The following is a 26,445-nucleotide window of genomic DNA, read 5'->3' on the forward strand; positions in this document are numbered from 1 at the left end:
CTACAGTGAAAGGGTCAAATCTTCATTCAGGTTTAATCTAAGAAACTCACCAGCTATCTCTTTTATGGCTCCTACTTCTTCCAAACTAGCCTTACGTATCTGACTTATTCTCAAACATCTCTGTGTAGACATAAAAAACAAACAAACAAAAAACCAGTTGCTCTCACATACTTCTTGAATTAAAAAAATGCAAGGCCTACAAATTCATTTTTTTTCCAATTTTCTCCCTCTAAACACGATGCATAGTACAGTTATGAGTATGAAAGTGTTGTGGAGCTCCTAAGGACCATTCATGATCTCCTGGAACCATCTATTTAAAGTGAAAATCCTGGGGCACCCAGCTGGCTCACTTGGTATAGCATGTGACTCAATCTGGGGTTGTGGTTTTAAGTACCACACTGGATGCAGAAGATTACTTAAAAATCTTTTTTTTTTTTTTTTTTTTTTTTAGTAAATCAAAGTCCTTTTAGATCTTTTATCAGAAGTGGAAACAGGGGCACCTCGGTGGCTCAGTTGGTTAAGTCAGGATCTCTTGATTTCAGCTTATGTCAGGATCTCACGGTTCCTGAGATTGAGCCCCAGGCTGGGCTCTGCGTTGACAGCATGGAGCCTGCTTGGGATTCTCTCCCCCTCTCTCTTTGTCCCTCCCTTCTGCTCACGTGCATGCATGGGCATGCGTGCTCTCAAGTAAATAAACTTAAAAAAAAAAAAAGTAGGAACAATCTATCTCAAGACAATGACCCATAAAAGGGGAGCAACTCAATGGACAAATAACGAGTTCTGATGTATGCTATTAAATTTTAGACTAAGAGCAGAGATCTAAAACTTAAAAAAAAATAAATTATATCAGTTCCATAATAAACTCAGGGGAAAGAGAGAGGAGGGGAGAAGTAAAAGGACTGAAAAGAGAGAAAAGGAGAAAGAGTTAAGTAAAGACAAAGAGAAAGATGTATAGAAAAAAGGAAGACACACAGGCAGAGAGGAATACAGACCTTTTTGAGCAACACACCCATCTGGTGGCCATTTCAGATATTGCCACACCAAACTTAATTCCTGCTGCAATTCTGCAATGAGAAGAGGCAATGCAATGGAGTGGGAAGCTTTGGGAATGTGGAGTCAGAAGGCCTGAGTTCCACTAGGGCTCTTGTCACTGCCCAGCAAGTACCAGTTGGCCAAGACTTCTATAAGCCTCAGTTTCCACTTGGAAACCGACTTGGCCTGCATACCTCACAGGGAACTGTGAGGGAGAAATGAGATACCTATAAAAACTATACAAATACCAGAAATTACAACATCAAAACTGTTAAAACACAACAACAACAAAAGTAGGTAACTGTTTTCTCAACTGGCATGTGAGGCAAAGCATTCCTAATTCCCACCTTAATCAGAAGCCACGGTTTTTAAGAAATTAAAAAATAATGGAATGGGGTTTCAGTAAGTTACAAAGTCAATGCTCCCTTTCTAAATTCTAGACCAAAAAGTTAAAAAGCTAGTTTCCAAGCCATTCACAAAGCAGGGATCCCCTCTTCCATGTCTAGAGAGGGGACGTCAAAGCCACAGGTGATCAAATGCACTTTCTTGCTGACGGAGGCACCGCCACCTTGTGCAGTCCACATAACGCAGCGCTCATGACTGAGCTTACAGTGATTTTCCTTATTTTTGAGCTGGCAAATTATCACAGTGACTGAGGTCCTTTGCCAATAATTGGCTCAACTGTTGCCTATATTTCCCTTAATAATTTTGGCATTAAGTATTAACCTACTAGAGTACAACTGATCATTGCTAACTACACTGTATCCCACCTTTTAGCAGAAAAATTTCATTCTCGTGTCCTGGTCAATATGTAGGCTTTTCCACACTGTGGGTCAATTTCAAGAAAGATTACGATCTTTCTCACCGGAGACTATGTGCAAGTAGGGGGCATTATCCAAAGTGCACCCCCGCCATGCAGAGTTCTCCAGGACCAGAAGGAATTATGTGTCTAGGCACAAAATTTGTGTGCTGTGCAGCACTGTCTATCTTAACTCCTTGAAAGCATAAGCCAAAAAAAAAAGAAGAAAAAAAAAAAAGGAAAAAAGACATTAGACACCTCGAATCTGGCCTATGGAAATAAAAGATTCATATATTATTAAAGTGTTTCAAGGTACTGAAAACCAAAAGATAAAACCTTCAGCTGGACATTATTTTAAGCCTTGCCCAAAGCCATATTAACTCTCTAATTCTTCTTTACAAAACACCACTTGGTATAAATTCAGCAGCACATTCATTTGTTCACTCATTCAACTAATTTTTTTATGCCAAATCCTGTTCTTATGCTGGGGATTTGGCAGTAAATAAGATAAAGTCCCCTCTGCTGAAGGTTTAGTTCGGGGTGGGGGGGAGGAGAGCATCAAATAAAGATCTAAAATAATGTTAAGTAACAATGAATGATATGAGGAAAATAAGACAGGATAAAGAGATCAGGGTGTAAAGGGTTGAGGGAGCAGCTACTTTAGACACTGTAATTAGAGAAGGCCTCTCTGATGGTATGATATTTGAGCTTAAGACTCACTGAGGTGATGGTGACGCCATGTGGACATTGAGAAGAACATGATGGGTGGAGAGACAAGCCAGTGCAGAAGCCTGAGGAGTGAACATGCTTAGCATGCTTGCTGTTTGAGAACAGCAAGGAAGCCAGGTTGTGTAAAGTGGAAAATGTGAGGGGGGAAAGTAGGAGGTGCAATCAGAGAGATGGCCAGAGGTCAGACAGTGCAGTGCCCTGTGCACCAGGGCAAAACCTCTTGAGTTTTATTCTAAGAAACCATTAGAGTTTCAAGCAAGGGACAGATGGGATAAAAACCCACCTCTCCAAAAAAGAAACCAAGAAAAAAAAAACTGTGGAAACAGGGAGACATGGAGTCTACTGGAACATTCCAGAAAAGAAGTGAAGGTGATGGTTATACTAGGGTGTTAGAAAGAAGGGGAGAAAAGTGATCAGATTCAGGGTGTATTATGCCAGCAGGGCTGGGATGGACCAAGATGTGGTGAGAGAAAGAGGCGCTCAGAATAAGCAGGGGTTTTGGCCTGAGGAACCACGTTCCAGAAACTTGAGATGGGACACGAAGAAAGGAGGTTTTGGAGGGGAGGAAATCATCAGCAAATAAGAGGCAGCTTCCTCTCGTGTGAACCAGGCTGAGGTGGAAAGAGGAACTCAGGGCTCACTTGGTTTTGTGCCCTGTGCACAAACCCATCATCCATGAAAATGTTACTGAAAAGTGTTCATTTGATAACTGCTTGAAAAGCCAGAGGAGAATAACCATAGGAAGAGCCATCAATTCTTAAGCCCTTATTAATTACCAGGCACCATCGTAAGCACTGTATACATACTGTAGTTACAATCCTCACATATGAAAGCACTTAACCACAGTCCCTGGCACATGGGAAAATACCATCAAATGTTATCCGTAGTACTTGTGAAGTATGTAACACTTTAAGATGAATAATAACTTTAATAGTTATTTCATTATCTAGAGGTTCTATTTCTTTTTCAAATCCTCAATTCATTTTATATTAGGATATCCACTGTTCCTCAGGATAATAGGTAGGTAGTTTTTATATTTCCTCCTTTCACAAAGAGGTTAGCCATTCCAAGGTCTTAACTTATGCAAAGACTCCAGATTCAGTTGCCTCCCAAACACCCAAAATCATATTATATGTCTTCCTGAGCATTAAAATCAACAAGGTTCCACATTCCCCTGTTTTAGCACTTCACAGACACTAGCTTTGAGCTACTGTGATTCAGGTACTTGGGATTTCTTTTTTTTTTTCTTTCAAGTTCATCCAGGTATTTAAACATTTCCTGGGTTATATTTTATTTGCTACTTCCAAGTGTTTAAAGCATGGTAGCTCGAGTCAGCTTAGTCTGACATATAACCAGAACTGGAAGTCTACTGTTATTTTACATATCAGGAAATTGTGCCTTAAACAGATAAAATAACTTCAAATTCAGATCTGATTTCAAGTCTATGCTCCGGTCAGCAGACAATGGAATTTCTCCTACTCATATTACATTAACACAAAGAGATGCTGCCTTTAAAAAAAAAAAAAAAAAAAAAATTTATACAAATCAGGGGTCCCTGGGTGGCTCAGTCAGTTAAGCGTCCAACTTTGGCTCAGGTCATGATCTCACAGTCTGTGAGTTCGAGCCCGGCATCAGGTTCTGTGCTGACAGCTCAGAGCCTGGAGCCAGCTTCAGATTCTGTGTCTCCCTCTCTCTGCCCCTCCCCAGCTCAGGCTCTTTCTCTCAAAAATGAAAAAAAAATATATAAAAATTTTTTAAAAACTATACAAATCATAAATGCCACTGAAAGTGATGAAAAGGAGTGAGTTCCCTTCATTAATTGTTAGTTTCATTTCAGGGAATTACTGACCATGACCATAACAACAAATATTGAAAGTTAAAGGACAACACAGAAATCACGAAACCAGAGTCCTGCCACCACCTAGCGGCAGGACTCTTTGTGTTTTACTGTATCTTCTAAATAAGGATAATAATTCCATTCCTAGAGTTCAAAGTTTGGGAGAGGCAATGAGATTTGATGCCCAGGATAGACTATGTAAGAGAATATTTGGAAACAAATACAAAGAAAACATTATTATTACTACTACTACTAATGTATTGTAAATGTTCATAGTTTGATCAGGAATGGTGAGACAGTAACTGAACAAAACAGTCTAAATTGATGCAAATGTTATTTTACCTTCATGCTGCAAGCTAATTCCATTAGCTTTTTCGCATTTTCTTCTGAGCGATATCTCTTCGGAAGCTGGACCCTGAAGAACTTCAAGGCACCTTCAAAATCTGTCAGCAGCAAGTCGTCCTTGGAAGTCTTGACGAAAGAAAGAAAACACAACCATGGACAGAAAGAGGTCTTGGCTATGAAGATGCACAAGAAGCACTGTATAACACGAGCACCTTTACAATCCCCAGAAGATACTTCTTAGCTGTTGCCCGAGCCACTTGCCCATTAGCTGCTGTCAGGGTCAGGGCTACAGCACAGCTGCTTAGAATGAGATCGAGACCAAGATCCTGCAAGTGCTGGACAGGGGATGTAACTCAATTTACAAATAAATGTGTACCTTTAATAATCCAAGGGCGACATTAAAAATAACACTTATTCCCTGGAAGAGAAAACACAAAAAGAATATTTTCAGTGTTCATATCTGGACTATTCAGCTGTCTGTCCCCAGAATGCCCCACAGTTTAAGATAAAGTATAAAAACTTAATTAAGTAAAGAAATGGAATAACTTGAAAATATCTTGGAAAATAATAATTACAGGTCTGCTACTAAAAAACATCTTAAAACAGACCCAGTCTCCCAATCTTCTAAGAACTTTTTTTTTTTTTAATGTTTATTCACTTTTGAGAGAAGAGAGAGACAGAGTGTGAACAGGGGAGAGGGAGGACACAGAATCCAAAGCAGGTTCCAGGCTCTGAGCGCTCAGCCCAGAGCCCGATGTGGGGCTTGAACCCACGAACTGTGAGATCAGGACCTGAGCCCAAGTGAGATGGTCAACTGACTGAGCCATCCAGGCGCCCCAAGAGAAGAAATCTTTAGCCCTATTCTCACATTCAACAAGAACACTTTTCCAAAGTATTCTATGCTTCCCAACCAAAACATAAGAGTCATAAAATTGTGATCTCTCAGCAAATAACTGCAGGTGGCCTTTTCCCTTATTGTGTGCTGCCCTGCTCCAAATACAGCAGTCATTCTGTGTGTGAGCCCTCTACCCCAGAACATAATCTGCTCAGGGCTCCCTCCAACCTGCCTCTCCCTCAGCTACCACTTTGGGAGTGCCGGGAACAAAGAAAAGATAAGAGGAGGCACTAAGACCTGCTAAATTCTTTAAGTTTCTGGACCTCAGTTTCCATAACTAATGTTCTCCCAAGGGTTTTCTAAGCTAATTAGCTGAAAAGTTTATTTAAATTACTTGGCATGTCAGGAGGCCCTTAGTAACTACTTAAAACAAATGGTTGTTTATAATACTGAAAAACTATAAAACTTAAAGGGTTGATTGAGACTAGGAATTGGTTACATAAATTATGGTATACCCAACGAATGAGATATTTGGTAGCAGGTAAGAATAATGGCATATTTGGTAATAGTGTATCTTACAGTGTTTCAAGCTGGGTAGAAGGCAGAAATTCTTCAAGGGATTTTTGTATGCCTTGAATATGGCATAATTAAAAAGGAAGGTGCAGATGTGTGTCTATAAATGTTCAAATACATGAAATGAAAAGAGGTTACCAATAGCATATATAGCATAATATTTTAAAATATATACCTACAGAACCATAATATACATTATTACATAATACTCCATATGAAAAAGTTATTCTATATAGAAATAACACATGTAAATCAATAAATGCACACAAAAAGCTGAAAGAATAGACACCAAAATGTTAAAAGAGTTACTCTCTGGAGAGTGGGATTAGAAGTATTTTTAGAACTTTTTGCTTGTTTTCTAGTTTCTGTAATAAACATATATTATTGGGGTGCCTGGGTGGCTCAGTTGGTAAAGCATCTGACTCTTGATTTAGGCTCAGGTTATGATCTCATAGTTGTTAAGATTAAGCCCCTTGTCAGGCTCTGTGCTGACAGCATGGAGCCTGCTTGGGATTTTTTTTGTCCCTCCCCAGCTTGCACACGTGCTCTCTCTCTCAAAATAAACAAACAGACATATATTATTTTGGAAATTAGTTATTCTTTTCTTAATCACCCTGCCAAACCATGCTTGGCAAAGACTATTACTTACTCTAATTAATCTTTTTTGTTTTAGTAACAGACCCTCCAATTTTTAGCAAATTCCTACCCAGTTTTTAAAAACTCTCCTTTGCAGCTAGATGTGGTCAGGTACCTAAGTTCCTGCCAATAAGAGAGAAATGAAAATTCAGGTGGAACATTTAGGAAGTCTCTTTTAAAGGGGGACACACCCTCCTCTGTCCCCTGACCCTCCCTGTCCCCTGACAGGTTACTGTCAACCTTCTGGTTTCTTTTATGTGAATGAAGAGAACTAAACCTCTACCTTAGTCACTGTGACTTTGAGTTTCTTCAATAAATGCAGCCAAACCTAATACTAATACAAATGTCTAGTAGTGGTTTTCGTTTTTCTTTTCTTTTTTTTTTAAGCTGAGAGCACCTTTAACAAAACGTGATCACTGGCTTTAACCCAAGGAAGCATTACTTAAATCTGGATTTTTGAGCATTAAAATAAAATAACTAAGAACAAATTCTGTTTTGATGGAGCCGACATGGGAGAGCACTGTAAACAAAAGCTGAAGTGTTCTGGCCTCTGATACCTACCTCACATAAAAGCAGGTCGATGATATGGAAGACCATGTAGAGAGGGAATTTTGCAGTGAAAAGTGTAAGAAACCACTGGGAGGCATACATGTGTGCTTCAAGGCTTATATCCAGGAAGTGGTTGTACAGGTCAGGGATGTATTCCTGAAATAGCAAACTAATTAGTTTTGGGCACATATGCAGCTGTTCAACTCCCACTCATAAATCTGCCAGGAATAGGCCAAAAAAGTCACATATTTGTGTTTTCCTACAAACCTCCAAAGTGCTCAAAAGAACACTTATCATCAAGTATTAAACAGGCACTTGGCTCTCTTTTCTGGTCCACAAACTAGCTCTCGAGAGGAATCCCCAAGACGGTGACAAATATTTGGAATGAAAGTTTTTCTTTCCAAGTTATGAAATGTTTGGGAAAGTTTGTTTCACTTTTATTATGCTATTCCTAACCAGTCAGCTTCAGAGCCTTGGCGGGTATTTCTTGATTTAGTTTGCTATGTTAAAGGCCCCCACAAAGTCATCTGATCTTTTGGGTGTTTATGAGATTGAAAAACCAGCTCACACCCATTCAGGTTCACACCTTATTAATCTTGGCATTGTCATCACATAGTGAGAAATGAAAAATATAAAACCAGTCCTTAACGTTGGATGGCTAAGGCAACCACCACTGCTCCCTGGCACCAATTCATGGATCCAGCTCTCCCCAGTCCCGTACTCTTAGTGGCGAATGCAAGCTGGTTTCTCTTTTTACCTGCATGAGTCGCTCCAACTGGTAAAATTTGCAATGCAAATCTTCAAAGTTTTGCTTGAAAAGTTCCCTGAGACCATAGTCAAACATGATCTTGACCAGAACACTGAATGCCTGTTCTTCAGGCATCTGTAACAGACAGGGAATGGGGTGGGGATGGAGGTGGGGATCACAAAACATATACAGAAGTTTTCTCAGTATGTTTAATTCATCCTTCCAGCCCTATCCAAATACTATGACATTTAGTGATATGTAGTAACTCAGGTAGTTGTGTTTTACTACATTCATTCACTCAATAAAGAAATATTAATGATGCCTATTCTGTGTCAGATACTGTTCCTATCCTCCAGAAGTTTCCCATACAATCAGTGTACAGTAAGTATAATATGAATTAGGTAGAAACATCAGTGGGGATCCAAGAACAAGAAGGCCCGAGTCTGCCTGAGGGAGCAGAGAATAGGCTTTGCAGGACCGGATCTGAACTGAGCAGCAACAAGCCGACACACAGTGTAGGTTTCATCTTCTCAAATCATGACGCCTTCATTAAATCATTTTGCCTCCTTAGCTGCTATTTCTTTCTACTGAAAGTGTTTTTCTTCCTCATTGGCCAATTATAGCAGAATCTTAAATATCCTAAGGTTTATTGTAATGCACAAAGTACTAAAGTAATGGTCGCGGCAATATATAAAATATTACAAAACCCCTCACCATTCAATTCTATTTATAGATGTTACCCCTGTTTATAATAATACCTACATCTTTCATAGCTTGGTGGAAAAACATTTCCCTGAGAACCTGGCAAAATGTCTAGCTTTCAAAACAGAAAAAAAAAAGCACTGGAAACGTTATTTAAGGCTTGGTGTGATGTAGCAAGCCTTCAAAATGTCAAGAAGGTGGGCGGGCTTCTGTGGAACAAGGGGATGGAAGTGGGCTGAACACAGAAATCAGAGACTAAAGCAGAACTACAGAACAAATTGGATTCAGTAATAAATGAGAAAAGCATAGCAATTTATTATTGGAAAAGGTAGGGGCATTTGGGGCAAAGGAGCAGATCTCAGAGGTCTCTATCGTGGAAGGCAATTTCACAATTTTGTCCACATGCTGAGGGACACTTGGTCTGCCCCAGAGTGGCATTTCTGATGTCAGACAGCACATCTGCTTTTCCTCTGAAACAAGCATTTATCTTAACACAATGGCAAGCAGTACAGAGTTCAAACCAAGACACTGGCGATTTGTCTGGGAAACCCATTTTAAAGAGACTGTGATACTTAAATGGGGGCAAATGTTCTTGGACTGAAGTTGAGAACAGAGACAAACCATACAGGCCTGAGAGACTTTGAGATATCAAGTCTTATTAAAACAACAGAACAGCTGTGTCCAGGTGGCTCAGTCGAGTAAGTGTCCAACTCTTGGTTTAAGCTCAGGTCATGATCTTGCAGTTCGTGAGTTTGAGCCCTGAGTCAGGCTCTGTGCTGACAGTGTGGAACCTGCTTGGGATTCTCTTTCTCCCTCTCTCTCTGCCCCTCCCCAGCTCTCACTCTCTCTCAAAATACATAAACTTAAAAAAAAAAACAACCAACAAACAAAATTTTAAAACTTGTCCTTTTGGCACACCTGAGGTTAAGTGTCCGACTTCGGCTCAGGTCATGATCTCACAGTTTGTGGGTTTGAGCCCTGCGTTGGGGCTCTGTCCTCACACCTCGGAGCCTGGAGCCTGCTTCGGATTGTGTGTCTCCCTCTCTTTGCCCCTCCCCTGCTCGCACTCTGTCTCTCTGTCTCTGTCTCTCTCTCTCAAAAAAAAAAAATAAACGAACATTAAAAAAAAAAATTTAAACCTTGTCCTTTTGATGGACATTAATTAGCTTGTCTGTGGTACTCGTTTTGCAATGTAGAGCCTATCAACTCATCAAATTACACACCTTCTGTATGTACACACACACACACACACACACACACACACACACCCTTTTTGTCAATTGTACCTCGATAGAGCTGGGGAAAAAAAAACACCTGACCTCTTTATTGATGTCACAGCTTTATGATATTTTTACATGCTTACTAATACCAATAAGCTAGGTTCTCACAGTAAGAAGATACAAAGTGGTTTTTGGTTTTACTCATATTACAACCTATATACAAAATGGCTTCAAACTCTTCAAAAGCTTCCCCTTACTTAGAGAAACAAAATCCAAACTCCCTGAGCTGGCCTCCACTGCCCTCCTTAAGCTGGTCTTGTTGACCTGTCCAGTTTCCTCCCCATTCCTCATCACACCCATGATGGTCCAGTCACACTGCCCTTCTTTCATTCCTTCCATATGCCAAGTTTTCCCCATCTCAGTGCTTCTGCGTAGTGTACTATTCCTTTCACTGGGAGTGCTCGACTCTCCACTTTCTTGCTTTTAAAATAGTTTTCTTATTTTCCTAGCAATGTTAGCTTTAAAAAGTTAAACAATACAAACAAGTACAACAGAGAACGATAGATACCCCTTCTCATTTCTCAGTGTTCACCTTAAAGGTTACCTCCAGAGAAGTCTATAATATAAATTAAGGCTCATTTGTTATACTCTTGCATCAAACTTTTTACTATACCTTTATAGCGCCCTTGAGATAATGATGTGCTTGTGTGACTTTCTGCTTATAACCAGTCAGCTTCAGTAGCTCTGTATCCACAAAGATTGGGACCATGTCTACCTTAGTCACTCCTGATCTCTAGCATCTACTGTGCTAAAGATGGAAGTACCCATGAACTCTCTACTAACATCACCTGTGTGGTATTTTTGCCAAGCATTTTAATTTTAAACAAGAGGAAATCATCAGACAAATCAAGAATGTGGAATATTTTACAAGACAACTTGCTTGAATTTTTCAAAACTGTCAAAGGCATAAAGCACAAGAAAGGCAAGGGGGGGGTAGTTTAGATTAAAAAAAATAAAGAGGACAACCAAAAGCATTGCTTGAATTGTCACTGATCTTGGTTAGAAAAAAAAAAAAAAAACTTATAAAGGACTTCACTGAGTAAACAATTGGGGAAAATCAAATGTGGATTGTGTGTAAGACATTACTGAATCAATGTGGAATTTCTGGATGTGACTACAGTATTATGATTATGTCCTTAGGAGATTCATGTTCAAGTATTTAGGAGTGAAGTATGCTGATGTTTGCTACTGATTTTCCAAAAATAACTTCAAAAAATGTTTTTGGTAAAAAATAAAATGCGTGCAAAAAAAAAAAGGAAAAGAGACATAGAGAGATGGAGAAAGATGTGTGATAACATATTAATTGGTAAAATAGAACAAAAGTTTATGGGTATTGCACCCTAACCTTTTTTTTCAATTTTGCTGTGGATTTGAAAGAATATCAGTAAGGTGGAGGGTAAAGGTCTTTGCTGAATAAATAAATGAATAAAATGGCACTAAAAATAGCCAACTTCTCTGCTTCCTTTCCACCTCTAATACAAAGATCCCCCAAATAAATACTAAAGAACAGTCTACCTTACAGAATATAAAATGTCCCTAAGAGTTCAACCAAGACTATCCAATCATTCTAGCAATAAAAATGAAATCTACCCTGTACTAGTTTTCAACACTGTCATTTATTCTTACCGTATTTCTCTTCCATGACAATGTTACATTAATTTAAGGTAAAGGTTTCCAGATACAGGAGTCAAAACTCACGTACCAGGGTCTGGCCAAAACCAATATAAAACCATGCTCAAGTCTAAGGCTAGTATAAGCTGAGGCAGCTCATGTGTAAATCGTAACAGAAACCTAATACTCACATGGAGAAGCAGAACAGCAGCGAGAAATGACTGGCCCTGGCAATAGCCAATCTCTTCATCATACACAGAATATGCCTGGAAAAAGAAAAAACACAGGAGGTGTAAATGAATGTAGTCACTCATGGGCCATACTTGCCCTACAGGACTCTGAACATAGGAACCTAGAAGATTCCCACATTCCACTATGGCATTTTGATGGTCAATGAATGATGCAAATATTTCTCTCCAATTGCAATTTTTTCTTTACAATAAACAGAACTGTCACCATGCCACTTCCTGTAGGCCAGGAGTGGGTAAAGTTAAACAAAAATCACTTCAGCACTGAAAAAAGGTTGTTGTAACTCATTGTTTTTGCTCATGCTGTCTCGTCTTCTGTCTAAAAAATATGCTCTTCCTTCAGGCTCCAAGCACTCCATTCTCTGGGGATTCCCTCTCTTCTCTGTACTTCTATGGTACTTGCTACACAAGTATAGCTATTATGCACTTATCATACTGCATTTTATTTTGCTTTGTTTTATCTTTTTTGTGAGAGAGAAAGAGCATGCACTTGCGTGGACACGTGAACAAGCGCCGGGCAGAGGGAGAGGGAGACAGAGAATCCCAAGCAGGCTCCATGCTCTGGGTGGGGCCCGACGTGGGGCTTGATCTTACCAAGACAGATCATGACCCGAGCCAAAACCAAAGGACACTTAACTGACTAAGCCACCCACCCAAGTGCCCCCGACACGTCATTTTAAATGTCCATCTTCTCTACTGGACTGTGAGCTTCTCAGGGGCTGGGGGTGACGTCCTATCCAACCTAGCCAGCACCTCACACCTTCAACCCAGCCAGTCATACAGCAGGCTCTCTCTACACAATGTTAACTTTACTCATTTTTCTTTCTGGGAAAAAATCTTTTGGCAAAGACACCAAAATACAATCCTTTCCGCAATGCCAGTAATAACTTTTCTGATAAGAGGGACTACTCTGAAACCATTTGTGGGTTCCTTTGGAATTCTTGTATTTTTCTTGGCGGCAGATGATTATTACCCATCTCATCTGAACACTATCTTTAACAGAATATTGACATCTAACATTCCTTGTGGTTTATTCTTTTTGGTTCTTTGTTTTTCAGTCTTGTTTTTATGATTAATATTTACAGTTCTCATGTAGGCTGTGGTGGAAAGGGAAATTCCTACAGATTGAAAATGCTATTCCCTATTTGACAAGTTTATTTCGGATGAAATTCCCTTTATTCTTCACTTTTTTTTTTTTTGTGACACACTGTCTGTGCATCCCAAGAAAGCAATTCAGAATGAGCATGTTCAGAATAAAGATCAGTTAGCAAAATATGATGTGAATGCTTATTAGATGACAATTAAGTTAATATATACATGCGTTTTACCATTAGCTTTTGGTAAAATTATAGCTTTAGAAATACATTTTATACATATATATGTAATATATATACATATATATATATAAATGGTAATTATGCTTTCATAAATTCAAGTAGAATTTCATATAATCTCATTAAATTCCCCATGTCATCAAAGCTTATCCAATGAGAGGGCTACAGAGCAGAAAACACATATACTTTAACAAAGACAAGATATGCAGAGGGCTTGAGAAACAATCTGCTTATATAATAAGGCATCACTTTTCACCTGTCCAATTAGTAAACACTAATAAGTATTAATAATAATTTTTATAAGACTGTGTTACAAGCTAGTGGTAATAATATGCCAATACAGCTCTGTAGAAAGCAGTCTGACAATGTCTGTGAAGTCAATTAACAGTTGATTGGTCAAGAAAGAACAGAAGCTTCTGAGTTTGTCAGAGCTGGGCTGAAATCCCACAACTGCTAATGTCTCGGTCTGGACCTTTGGTTCATTACTTATACTTCTTACTTGTAAGAAATGAGACTAAGCATAGTATTTGTATCATAGACTTGATGTATTCTCAGCTCTCTCAGGTAAATTGCTCAGCACATGGTTTAATTACTTATGCACTAGAATGAAATGTACTAAAGGTAGAGAATGGAGGGGAGCAGATTTTTCAGGTTCACAGAAAAGCTTGAAGGAATATATACAGATGTGAAAGTACACGACACCTTTGGGAAATGTTTGGAATATAAAATTCTTGAGAGCTGTAATGAAATATGGGGAAGAAAAGGCACTTCATTAATTCATCAACATTTAATGAGTACCTACTATATGTCAACCACTGTGCCAACTGCTACAGATGCTAACATATATAAAGTGATTTCTGCCCTTGAGAACTTCATGGTTCAGGTGGGACATTCGGACACATAAATCAACTCAGAGTACAACAAGAAGTTCAATGTAGCTGAAGCATAAAATATTTATGAATTAAGCCAGGATAGATTATAAAATGTCTTTAATGCTAAGCTAAGGAATCTGGGACCAGGAAATGAACTATGAAATTTTGATAGTGTTCTGTGGGTTATGAGGAAGCAATAAAGGCTTTCCTGGAAGCCCTGAAATCATCCAATCCTGGGGTCAACATGGAGAAAAAAGTAAGTTCGCTATAACTCAAAGGTAGGGAGACTAACGCAAGGCAGCTTTTGTAAAAGTGCTGGCAACATATGACGGAGGCCTGCCCTCTGCCCAGGCAGTGTTTAGAAAGGGAAGTAAAGTGGTGCCTGGGTGGCTCAGTCGGTTAAGCAACCAACTCTTGACTTCAGCTCAGGTTATGATCTCACAGTAGGTGGGATCGAGTTCAATATCAGGCTCTGTGCTGATAGAACGGAGCCAGCTTGAGAGTCTCTCTTCCTCTCTCTCTGCCCCTCCCCCATTTGCATGTGTGCATTTTTTTCTCTCTCTCAAAATAAATAAATGTTCAGAAAGGGAAGTATAGCTGTAAGAGACATCAATCCTATCATTTTTGAGACAGAGAGACAGAGCAGGCGTGGGGGAGGGGCAGACAGAGAGAAAGACACACACAATCTGAAGCAGGCTCCAGACTTGGAGCTGTCAGCACAGAGCTTGACTTGGGGCTTGAACTCACAAACCATGAAATCATGACCTGAGCTGAAGTTGGATGCTTAACCAACTGAGCTACCCAGGAGCCCCAGACATCAATCTTATCAAACTCAATGTGGCCAAAGGAAAGATCTGAAAACTAACAGAGAAATGACTGTATCTTCAGCAAGATAATGGCATGGAGGGAAAAAGGAAGATGGTTTCTAATTAAAAGAGCCGTAACAACTAAACATATGGATACGGCTGGATTCTGATTCTAACCAAATGTATGAGGACATTTAGGGAAATCTGAATATGGCAGATACTGGATGGTACTGATCAATAATGATGGAAGCTACAGATGAATAATGATCTTATATTTTGAGATGCACAGTGAAGAATTTAGGATCATGATATCTGATATTTGCTTTGAAGTACTTCAGGAAAAAAAGGGATAGATGAAGCAACTGTGGCAATATGTTCATAAACATTAAATCTGGTGGAGGATGTATACAAATTTTATATTTGTATTCAACTTTTATATCTGAAAATTCTTATAATAAAACATGTTTTTAAATGAACTCTATTTTTAGACATTTTTGTTTGATGTACTTAACAGACTTTTACATGAAGAACAACTGGCAGCTAGAAGTTCAGGCCTTGGGAGAATGTGGATTTGGGAACATCTGTGCAGTGGTGATAGCTGAAGCTCTGGGGGTAGAAAGAGTCACCCAGGGAGACAGGGTAGAGCTACAGGAACTACTGACTGAGCCCCTAGGGGAAGGCCTCTGTTTTAGGGGCAGGTAGAGAGAGAAATGAAATCAAAAGGGAGTTAGCAATGTTGTGAGAGAAGAGAGAGCAAAACCAAGAGGGCGAGAGAGGTCAAGAGCAAAGAGAACTGCAAGGAAGAACACTATGAGACGGAAACTAGAGTGCAGTGAGATAAGGAGGTTGGGGATCAGAGGCAGTGGACACAGGGTTTCTTTATGGGAAATTTTGCAGTAAGATGAGGCATAGCTGGATGGCTGCTTACGGGGAAGCACAACTGAGAAGGGGCTAAAAAAGGATGATCAGAGAAGAATATTACAAAAGAAATGACAACTTTGGGGAAATTAAAATTAAACCCAAAAAACATTTCTCTAAATCTAACTCCCCTTATAGTTTGAAGCATCTAGTTTATCACTGGAAAAACCTGTCTTTTATTGTTAGCCTGTCCTAAAACTTGTTAGTTGTACTTTCTCAATCAGCAATATATAATAAGTTCCTTAAGGATTATGTCTCATGCCCCATCTGTATTTCCTACATGGTAGATGCTAACTAGGTATTTAATTAATTTGGGGGGGGGGGGGGGAGAGGGGGCACGGGTGGAGACTAAAGACTAGTTCCAAGGGCAGAGGAAGGTTGAAGAACTCTGGTCCTAGGTCCTCTTTTAGCCTTATGGCTCTGAAGTACCAAAATATTCTGGAAAATGGATTGCTGAAATTGAACACTTCCTTTACAGCTTTCCTGTACAGACTTTTTGACAGACATCAGTATTTCCCACCATTTATTATGCTGCAGTGCTAAAAGTCCACCTCGATAGGCATCAGCACTTCCCACTGTTGGATAGGTCCTAGGTGCCAAGTTCGTAATTTATAATGTGAATACCAAAAAGGAGTTTGCAGTGTTACAGGACACAGAAGGTCTTAACATAAAACCCACTGCCAAAAATTTAAATGTGGAGCCAGGGGACTGTCATCTGAAAGTCCTGATTGAAAGGGTAAAAGAAACCTAACCTAACCATTGTATTTCTAATTGACTTCCTGTTCATTATGAGCGTAAAATTAAAAAGTAACAACACAATTTCAGAAAGTCTACTCTCTTCTTTTTTGCCTTCTTAAATATCAAATGCAAATTACACTTTGTAGTTATCTTTTGTGTAATTTCAAAGAACCAGAATGACCATTCAAAACCGAGGTTTTTTTCTGGATGTGAGATACCTTGCATATTTTATATAAGGAATCTTGTCCATCTCCTCCTGTGTCCTTAAAATAGTCATGGGCTGGGAATGTCCGGTTAATATCCCGGGTGATGGCACTGTCCTGGGGAGACTCCTGTGGAAACGTTAGGAAAGAGGTTTAGTAATCAATCATGTACGTACTTGTGTGAGTTTATATAACAAGGTCTTCTCATTTACATGCTTTAAAATACTGCAGGGACATACATACACATATGCATGCCCAGAGTTACTACATCTCCAGGCACCAACTGTTCAAGCAAAAGCAAAATAAAATATTAAGAAAAACAATATGGAAGAAAAGCAACCTGCTTACTGTTTATACCTCAAGTATACTCCATTTCTGTTGCAAGGAAGTACAGCTGCTGACCTTTCTATTGCAAGAGAGAAAATGTAATCAAAATGGACTTCCTATAGGAAAATATTCAAGCTAATCTCAAAAGGAGGTAAAATGCTCCCACTAGAAAAACTGGGTACAAAAACTGCTGCTTTAAATGATCCTTTGGCATGAAGCCCATGTGCCAGGTTCTCAAAAGGAAAAGAGAAGTCCCTTAATTGGGGTTTGTCCTAAGGGCAAATGGCATAAAAATGCACCCAAGAGTCTACTCAATAGGAAACTAGACCAGCAAATGTCAAGGGATTCAAGTAGGCTATGGGAAAATATCCTTTCTTTTGCCAGTGGAGAAAACTAAATATATGTCAATAATATCAGCAAACTTTCATACCACATAGCAAGTATCCAGGTATTTCTAATAAATTCCCCTTGTTAAATTTTATTTGCTCACAGGCTAAAGAACTACAGCTGAGAAACATGACCTTCTATTTTAACAATGCATTGTTTTCATAAGACAATAGACTTGCTTCTCGTTGGTGAGACTACATCATATTCAGCATACCATCCAAGAGCCTGATACTCCTGTTTCAAGATGAAAAATCAAAGTGATATTCTTCTCTTGTCCAGTAATTTCTCCAGTCTTTTAGGTAATCATGTTCCTAGGGCCATAAGTATTTTACAGTTGTGGGATTTGAACTTTACATTTTAAAATTTTATTGAACAAGTTTGACATGTAACACTGTATAAATTTAAGGTGTACAGTGTGTTACTCTGATACATTTATATACTGTAATATGATTGCCATTGTATCCATATTTATTACATTACATAATATATTCATTATACTGTTCATCAGGTCTCAATGGTTTATTTACTACTCAGTACAAGTTTGGACACTTATCATTCTTATGCCCCCAAACTCCATCGACTAACTTTAAAGCCTATGCTCTTTTTTTTAACAAGCAAACTATTTAAACTTTCAAAGACATTGCCAAACTGCTTTTCTAAAGAGCTTTACTGGTATACTACTAGTTTTTAATATGTTATTAGCAGTTAAGGCAACTCAGAACCATGCTGCTCCCTGACAAAAGGACAAAACCCAAGGTGAGACCTGAGACTACAGTAGTTCTTGTCTAGTGGCAGCTTCCAGGCTGCAGCACACAGAGAGCAACCTGACACAGAGCTGGGTGGGGAGTGTCTCCCTGAGTTGAATAAAAAGAATATGGAGAAGGCAAAGTAGCTAGAGTTTGTAGATCAGTCTACTGGATAGGAAAAGCTGAAAAGAAAGAGATCTGCAGAGCTATCTAGAGTCATGAATCATGAAACAAAAAGTGATAAACTGGACTTCATCAAAACTTTACAGCTGTACTATTCAAAAAAGGCCACTGTTAAGAACCTGAAAATGTAAACCTGACCAGGACAAAATGCCTATAAAATCTGATAATGGTGTTGTATCCAGAATATAAAACTTTGAAAAAAGATAAAGAGGCAAAAACAACTGGTTTTAAAAAGGGGGAATGGTGGGCACCTGGGTGGCTCAGTTGAGGTTAACCATCCAGCTCTTGATGTCACGGTTCTTTGTGAGCTTGAACCCTATATCGGGCTCTGTACTATCAGTGCGAAGCCTGCCTGGGATTCTCTCTCTCCCCGTCTCTCTCTTTGCCCCTGCCTTGCTCGTGTGTTCTATCTTCTCTCAAAATAAATAAACGTAAAAAAAATAAATAAAAACGGGGTACGGTGGTATAAGATTGAAGAGATACTTCACAAAAGAAGGCATACACATGGTGAATAAGCACATGACAAAACTTCAGCATCACTCATCATTAGAACAATATAGACTGAAACTACAATGAGATCCTACTACATACCTACTAAATGCTAAAATTAAAAAGAACCAAGATACCAAGCAAAGGGTGTGAAACAACCGGAACTCCCAAAATTTGCTGGTGGGAATGCAAAATGGTACAAATATTTTATTTTATTTTTTATTTTTAATTTAAAAAAAAATTTTTTTTCAACGTTTTTTATTTATTTTGGGACAGAGAGAGACAGAGCATGAACAGGGGAGGGGCAGAGAGAGAGGGAGACACAGAATTGGAAACAGGCTCCAGGCTCCGAGCCATCAGCCCAGAGCCTGACACGGGGCTCAAACTCACGGACCGTGAGATCGTGACCTGGCTGAAGTCGGACACTTAACCGACTGCGCCACCCAGGCGCCCCGGTACAAATATTTTAGAAACAGTCTGGAGGGTCATATAAAGTTAAACATATACTTCCCATTTAATTCAGTGATTCTACTCCTAGGTACTTCTCCAAGAGAGATGAAAATATGAATACATGCAAAGACTTGACCTTGAATGTTCATGGCAACTTTATTCATATTAGCCCAAACTGGAAACAATACAAATGTGCTCCAATGGGTAAATGGATAAATTGTGGTACAATCCAGATAGTGGAATACTACTCAGGAAAACAACAAAAAAAAAAAAACCCATACGTGCAACATGAATGGATCGTCAAAATCATTTTGTAACTGAGAGGAGCCAGACACAAAAGATTATTTTCCATTAATTCCAAGTGTATGAAATTCTAAAAAAAGGTAAAATTGTACATTATAGAAAGTAGATCAGTGTTTTGAAGAGGCTAGAGTTAAAAGGAGAAAATTGATTATTAAGAGACATGAAAGAACTTTTGGAAGTTTGAATATGGAAATGTTACCCATTACATCTATGGTGGTAGTTAAAATGTATTTAATCATTCACTTAAAATTTGGGTATTTTACTGTGTATAAATTACAAGGTTGATTTTAAATGGAAAAATAAAAAAGGACACCCACACAAATGAAAGAGACCCAAGATGGTTCAAGCTCTTCAGATTAAGAAGAATCCTACTTTAGGTAAATATACAGCTAAATGATAAAAATGATGTAAATCCATATTAACCTAAAGATCTTAAAACAGGGGTATAGCTTAGAGGCACACATAGCCGAGTTTGAAGGTTGGCTCAGTTTCTTAGATGAACAACTTCTATCAGTGTCTGACATGTATACAGAAAAGACTTGAGAAAAGTGAAAGGAAGCAATCTCCATCCAGCACTGCTGAGTGCTGGGGCTCTCCTCTGAACCCACACATGTACACTCACCAGTGATATGTGAAATACACACACACACACACACACACACACACACACACACACACACACACACGGTACCTAAAATATATATTTTTATTTTTGTGTATCTTATCCCCCCTATAAAACTATTCACATAGGTATAGCGATTGTGATTTGGTTTTAAATTTTCCACAGAGATTAGCATAATGCAGGGCATACAGTCAGTCAAAGCTTGATAAATATACCTAATAATTTCCACACTCTTCTTTTTAAAAAAATTTTTTTAAATATTTTTGAGAGAGCGAGAGAGTGCACAAGCAGGGGAGGAGCAGAGAGACACAGAATCTGAAGCAGGCGTCAGGCTCCTCAGCACAGAGCCTGATGTGGGCCTTGAACTCACAAACCATGAGACCATGACCGGAGCCAAAGTTGGACGCTTCACAGACTCAGCCACCCAGGAGCCCTGAGTCCAAACTCTCCTTTAGGACTGAACAATGGCAACACTCATGTGGTCTACAGCCCTACCTAAACCAGGATCTCTAATGCTTAGTGTTTAATTCAAGATCCATGTGAATGAGGAACAAACTAAGTCAGGAAAGAACCTTACTAACTGGATAATTTCAAAGACATTCCAACTAAATATCTGAAAAAAACCAAGAATGCCGAAATGATTGGTTCCTTTGTAACTTCCTTGTGTAAAAGGCAGGCAAGAGAAAATAGCAGTCATGAAAAGTAAAACAGAATGAAGACTTTGAATCTTTTAGTCCAAAATGCAAAATAAGTTGAATCATCCTACAATTATTAGGAGAAATGAGAAGGAAAGGGGGTCTAGATCAGAAATATAAGCTATATTATAGTGGATTAAGGATTTTTTTTTCAGCCTAGGATATATGAAGTCTCTTGAACTCAGTTTTAATTTTACCAAACTCATGCAATGTGAAACAGCAATGCAGAGAGAACCATAGGCATATAGGGAATTAAGAAATCTTTACCGTTAATAAGTCTCTATCTCATGAATAGCTCAAATAAGCAACAAAGGACTGACTATAAACACTCTCAGTCTCAGTTCTAAAACTGCAGCATGACAGAAACTTACCTTACCTCTAGCATCATCAAGAGAAAAAAAAACGCAATAAACTGGATTTAATTAAAATTTTCTTATAAAATATGCCATTAACATCCAAACTGGCAAGGAGGAATTAACACTTTTACTATTTGCAGATGACATGATTTTATATATAGAAAAATCCCAAAGATTCCAGCAAAAAACTACTAGAACTGATAAGTGAATTCAGTAAAGTTTCAGGACACAAATATCAATGTACAGAGATTTGTTGCACTTCTACGCACTTTATAATAATGAAGCAGCAGAAAGAGAAATTAAGAAAACAGTCCCATTAACATTGCACCAAAAATAATAAAATACCTATAAAACAGTGATGAAAGAAACTGAAGATGACACAAAGAAACAGGGTGCCAGGGTGGCTTAGTCAGTTGAGCATCTGACTCTTGGTTTCGGCTCAGGTCATGATCTCGTGGTTTGTGGGTTTGAGCCCTGCGTCCCAAGCCCCTGCTTGGGATTCTCTCCCTCCCTCTCTCTCTGCCTCTCCCCAGCTTGCATGCACGCTCTCTCTCAAGATGAATAAATAAACTTAAAAAAGAAATGAAAGACATCCCATGCTCATGGACTGGAAGAACAAATTGTAAAAATATCTATACTGCCCAAATCAATCTGCAGCCTTAATGCAATCCCTATCAAAATACCAACAGCACTTTCAACAGAACTAGAACAAATAATCTTAAAACTTGTATGAAACCACAAAAGACCCCAAATAGCCAAGGCAATCTTGAAAAAGAAAACAAAACTAGAGGTATCGCATTTCTAGACTTCAAATTATACCACAAAGCTATAATCATTGAGACAGTATGGTACTAGCACATAAACAGACACATAGATCAATGGAACAAAATGAAAATCCAGAAATAAACCCATAACTATATGATCAATTAATCCTTGACAAAGGAGGAATGTACATACAATGGGAAAAAGACTGTCTCCTCTTCAAAAAATGGTATTGGGAAAACTGGAGAGCAATATGCAAAAGAATGAATCTAGACCACTTTCTTATACCATATACAAAAATAAACTCAAAATAGATCAAGGACCTAAATATGAGACCTGAAACAATAAAAATCCTAGAAGAAAGCACAGGCAGTAATTTCTCTGATACTGGCCATAGCAACATTTTTCTAGGTATGTCTCCCAAGGCAAGGGAAATAAAAGCAAAAATAAACTATTGGGACTACACCAAAATAAAAACCTTTTGCACAGTGAAGGAAACAATCAACAAAAGACAACCTACTGAATGGGAGAAGATATTTGTAAATAACATATCCGATAAAGGGTTAATATCCAAATATATAAAGTACTGATACGTCAGAGAAAGACAAATATCATATGATTTTGGAATTTAAGAAACAAAACAGATAAATACAGAGAGGGAGGTAAACCGTAAGAGACTCTTAAATACAGAGAACAAACTGAGGGTTGCTGGAGGGGTATTGGGTGGGGGAATGGACTACATTGGTGACAGACATTAAGAAGGGCACCTGTTGGGGCACCTGGGTAGCTCAGTCGGTTGAGCGTCCTTTAGCTCAGGTCACAATCTCACAGCTTGTGAGTTCGAGCCCTGCATCGGTCTCTGTGCTGACAGCTTGGAGCCTGGAGCCTGCTTCAGATTCTGTGTCTCCCCTCTCTCTCCCCTTAACCCACTAGCATTCTGTCTCTGTCTCTCTCAAAAATAAATAAACATTAAAAAAAAACAAAAAAAGAAGGGCACTTGTTGGGAAAAGCACTGGGTATTATATGGAAGTGATGAATCACTAAATTCTCCTGAATTATGACACTATATGTTAATTTGGATTTAAATAAATACATACATAAATAAAAGAACTGATATGACTCAACACTCAAAAAAATGAATAAAAAATTAAAAATGGGCAGGAGACACCTGGGTGGCTCAGTGAGTTGAGCATCTGGCTTTAGTACAGGTCACAATCTTACGGTGAGTCTAAGCCCCACACTGGGCTTGCTGCTGGTCAGCACAGGGCCCACTTCAGATCCTCTGTCCTTCACTCTCTGCCCTTCCCCCGCTTGCTGTCTCTCTCTCTCTCTCTCTCTCTCTCTCTCTCTCTCTGCCTTTCTCTCTCTCTCAAAAATAAACAAACATTAAAAAAAAAATGGGCAGGGGCCCCTGAGTGGCTCAGCCGGTTAAGCATCTGACTTCGGCTCAGGTCATGATCTCACGGTTCATGAGTTTGAGACCCACGTCGGGCTCTGTGTGACAGCTCAGGGCCCCTGAGTGGCTCAGTCGGTTAAGCATCTGATTTCGGTTCAGGTCATGATCTCACGGTTCATGAGTTTGAGACCCACGTCAGGCTCTGTGTGACAGCTCAGAGCCTGGAGCCTGCTTCGGATTCTGTGTGTGTGTCTCTCTCTCTACCCCTCCCTCTGTCAAAAATGAATCAACATTTTTAAAAAGTTTAAAAAAAATGGGCAGGAGACATGAACAGATGTTTCTCCAAAGAAGACATACAGTTGGCTAACAGACATGTGAAAAGATGCTCATCATCAGGGAAATGCAAATCAAAACTACAATGAGAGTGGTGCCTGGATGGCTTAGTCAGAAAAGCATGTGACTCTTGATCTTGGGGGTCATGAGATCGAGCCCCACGTTGGATACAGAGATTACTTAAATACATTTTTTTAAACAAACCCAAAACTACAATGAGGTATGACCACATACTTGTCAGAATGGCTAAAATTTAAAAATTTAAAAATTTAAAAAAAGGACGCCTGGGTGGCTCAGTTGGTTAAAGTGTCTGACTTTGGCTCAGGTCATGATCTCATTGTTCATGGGGGTGAGCCCCACATTGGGCCCTGTGCTGACAGCTTGGAGCCTGGAGCTTGCTTCAGTTTTGTGTCTCCTTCTCTCGCTGCCTCTCTCCTGCTCATGCTCTGTCTCTCAAAATAAATAAACATTAAAAAAAAAAAAAAAAAGATGGAGATAAAATAGTAGCTACTTTCAGTATGAATTCATGCAAAGCACCAAGACATTGCCTGGCATATAGGCATAATAAAAAATAATTTTTTTTTTTTAAATACAAGAAACAACTGTTGGCGAGGATGTGGAGAAAAAGGAACCCTTGTGCACTATTGGTGGGAATGCAAACTGGTGCAGGCACTGTAGAAAACAACAGTTAAAAATAGAACTACTCAGGGTACCTGGATGGCTCAGTCGGTTAAGTATCTGACTCTTGATTTCAGCTCAGGTCATGATCTCATGGTTGTAGGATCAAGCCCCGTGTTGGGCTCTGTGCTGGGTGTGAAGCCTGCTTGGGATTCTTTCTTTCCCTTTCTCTTTCTCTCTCTCTCAAAATAAATAAATAAACATTAAAAAAAACAGAATTACCCTACCATCCAGAAATCACACTACTAGGCATTTACCCCCCCCCCACCGATTACAAGAACACTAATTCAAAGGGATACATGCACTCCTATGTGTACTGCAGCATTATCTACAATAGTCAAATAATGGAAGCAGCCCAAGGGTCTATCAACAGATGAATGGATCAAGAAGGTATGGTATATATATATATGGTGAACACGTGTGCACACACATGCGCGTGCACACACACACACACACACACAAACAAACACAGAGGAATATTATTCAGCCATAAAAAAGAATGAAATCTTGACATTTGCAACAACATGGATGGAACTAGAGTATAATGTTAGGCAAAATAAATCAGAGAAAGACATATACCATAAGATTTTACTCATATGTGGAATTTAAGAAACAAAATAAACAAGCAAAGGATAACCAAAGAGAGACAAGCCAAGAAACAGACTAACTACAGAGAACAAACTGATGGTGACCAGAGGGGAGGTCGGAGGGGCAGATGGGTGAAATAGGTGATGGAGATTAAGAGTACACTTATCATGATGGGCACTGAGTAATGTAAAGAATTGCTGGATTACTATATTGTACACTTGAAACTAATACACTGTGTGTTAACCACACTGAAATTGAAATAAAAACTTAATCTAAAAAGAATACAACACGCCAATTAAAAAAGAAATAGGCAAGCAGTACATATATGTGAAAAAAACTAGAATACATCTAAAATGCAAAAAGACAACCTAATAAAACTGACAAAAATTTGAACAGGCACTTCATAAGAGAAAGTATATAAATGGCAAATAAGAAAATGAAAAGGTTAAGACCACAATGAGATAGCCACCCAAAATGTGCCAAAAGAGAATATGTAGTGATAACAAGGGCTACTTTCTGGAACACTCTGAGACAAGTAATTTAATCAATAAGGATTTGGAAAATCAGAATTATAATTCCAAAGTATTAAAGAAAGATTAACCAAAGCAGCATTAATGCAGTTTCTGGAAGATTTTGGGACTTGAAAGAAAAAAAGGAGACTGAAAACACTAAAATAATGAGTAAGATGAATTTCACATTGACAAAGCTTTCCAGATATGATGAACAGACATGATATTGACCTATATTTGGAATGAGCTACAAATTATTCTAGAAGAATTTGTTAATTCTATTCTTGAATTATGTCTCTACTTCTAAAGAGAATTCTTTTAAAGAAAATGTTAGATGAATTTACTCCAAGGAATTCTATGAAACAACAATGAAAGTTCTGAAACATTCTGAGAATGACAGACTGTGGCTTAACACAGCATGAAGGTTAAATAAATTAAATGAAGAGGGGTGCCTGGGTGGCTCAGTCGGTTAAGCCTCTGACTTCGGCTCAGGTGATATCATGGTTTACAGGTTCGAGGCCCGCATCGGGCTCTGTGCTGACAGCTCAGAGCCTGGAGCCTCCTTTGGATTCTGTGTCTCCCCCTCTCTCTGCCCCTCCTCCCTCATGCTCTGTGTCTCTCTCCTTCAAAAAAACAAACAAACAAACAAACATAAAAAAATTAATTAAATGAAGAATTGAGAGGGACACGGAAAACTTCAAAATACACTATGCCAGTTACTTTAGTCATAGATTGGTGATAAAGGTAACTTGAAGACACAGTTATCAGAGAGCTATGGTTTGGAAATTCAAATGCACACAGGAAAGGAAAGTAACACAAAACTAAA

At 38.9% G+C, this 26,445-nt stretch overlaps 1 protein-coding gene across 6 annotated transcripts in view; it reads right to left on the bottom strand.

The window, feature by feature from the left end:
- The window catches only part of RABGAP1 (RAB GTPase activating protein 1), a 178,280-nt gene that overhangs the window by 23,586 nt on the left and 128,249 nt on the right, over nt 1–26,445 (bottom strand). For 5 of the 6 annotated variants that reach the window (XR_003412844.2, XM_053204654.1, XM_027035046.2 and 2 more), the window contains 6 exons: nt 16,811–16,924; nt 11,868–11,942; nt 8,093–8,218; nt 7,348–7,491; nt 5,119–5,160; nt 4,740–4,868 (listed from right to left, as the gene is read on the bottom strand). Coding sequence is in view for 5 of the 6 variants with exons in the window: in XM_053204654.1 (XP_053060629.1) it covers nt 4,740–4,868; nt 5,119–5,160; nt 7,348–7,491; nt 8,093–8,218; nt 11,868–11,942; nt 16,811–16,924 (630 nt within the window). In the remaining variant the exon portion in view is untranslated. Of the gene's footprint in view, nt 1–992; nt 1,029–4,739; nt 4,869–5,118; nt 5,161–7,347; nt 7,492–8,092; nt 8,219–11,867; nt 11,943–16,810; nt 16,925–26,445 lie in introns of those variants that run through there. The other variant, XM_027035049.2, reaches the window with a different exon arrangement.

Source organism: Acinonyx jubatus, chromosome D4, assembly GCF_027475565.1.
Source record: "Acinonyx jubatus isolate Ajub_Pintada_27869175 chromosome D4, VMU_Ajub_asm_v1.0, whole genome shotgun sequence".
Taxonomy (NCBI): domain Eukaryota; kingdom Metazoa; phylum Chordata; class Mammalia; order Carnivora; family Felidae; genus Acinonyx; species Acinonyx jubatus.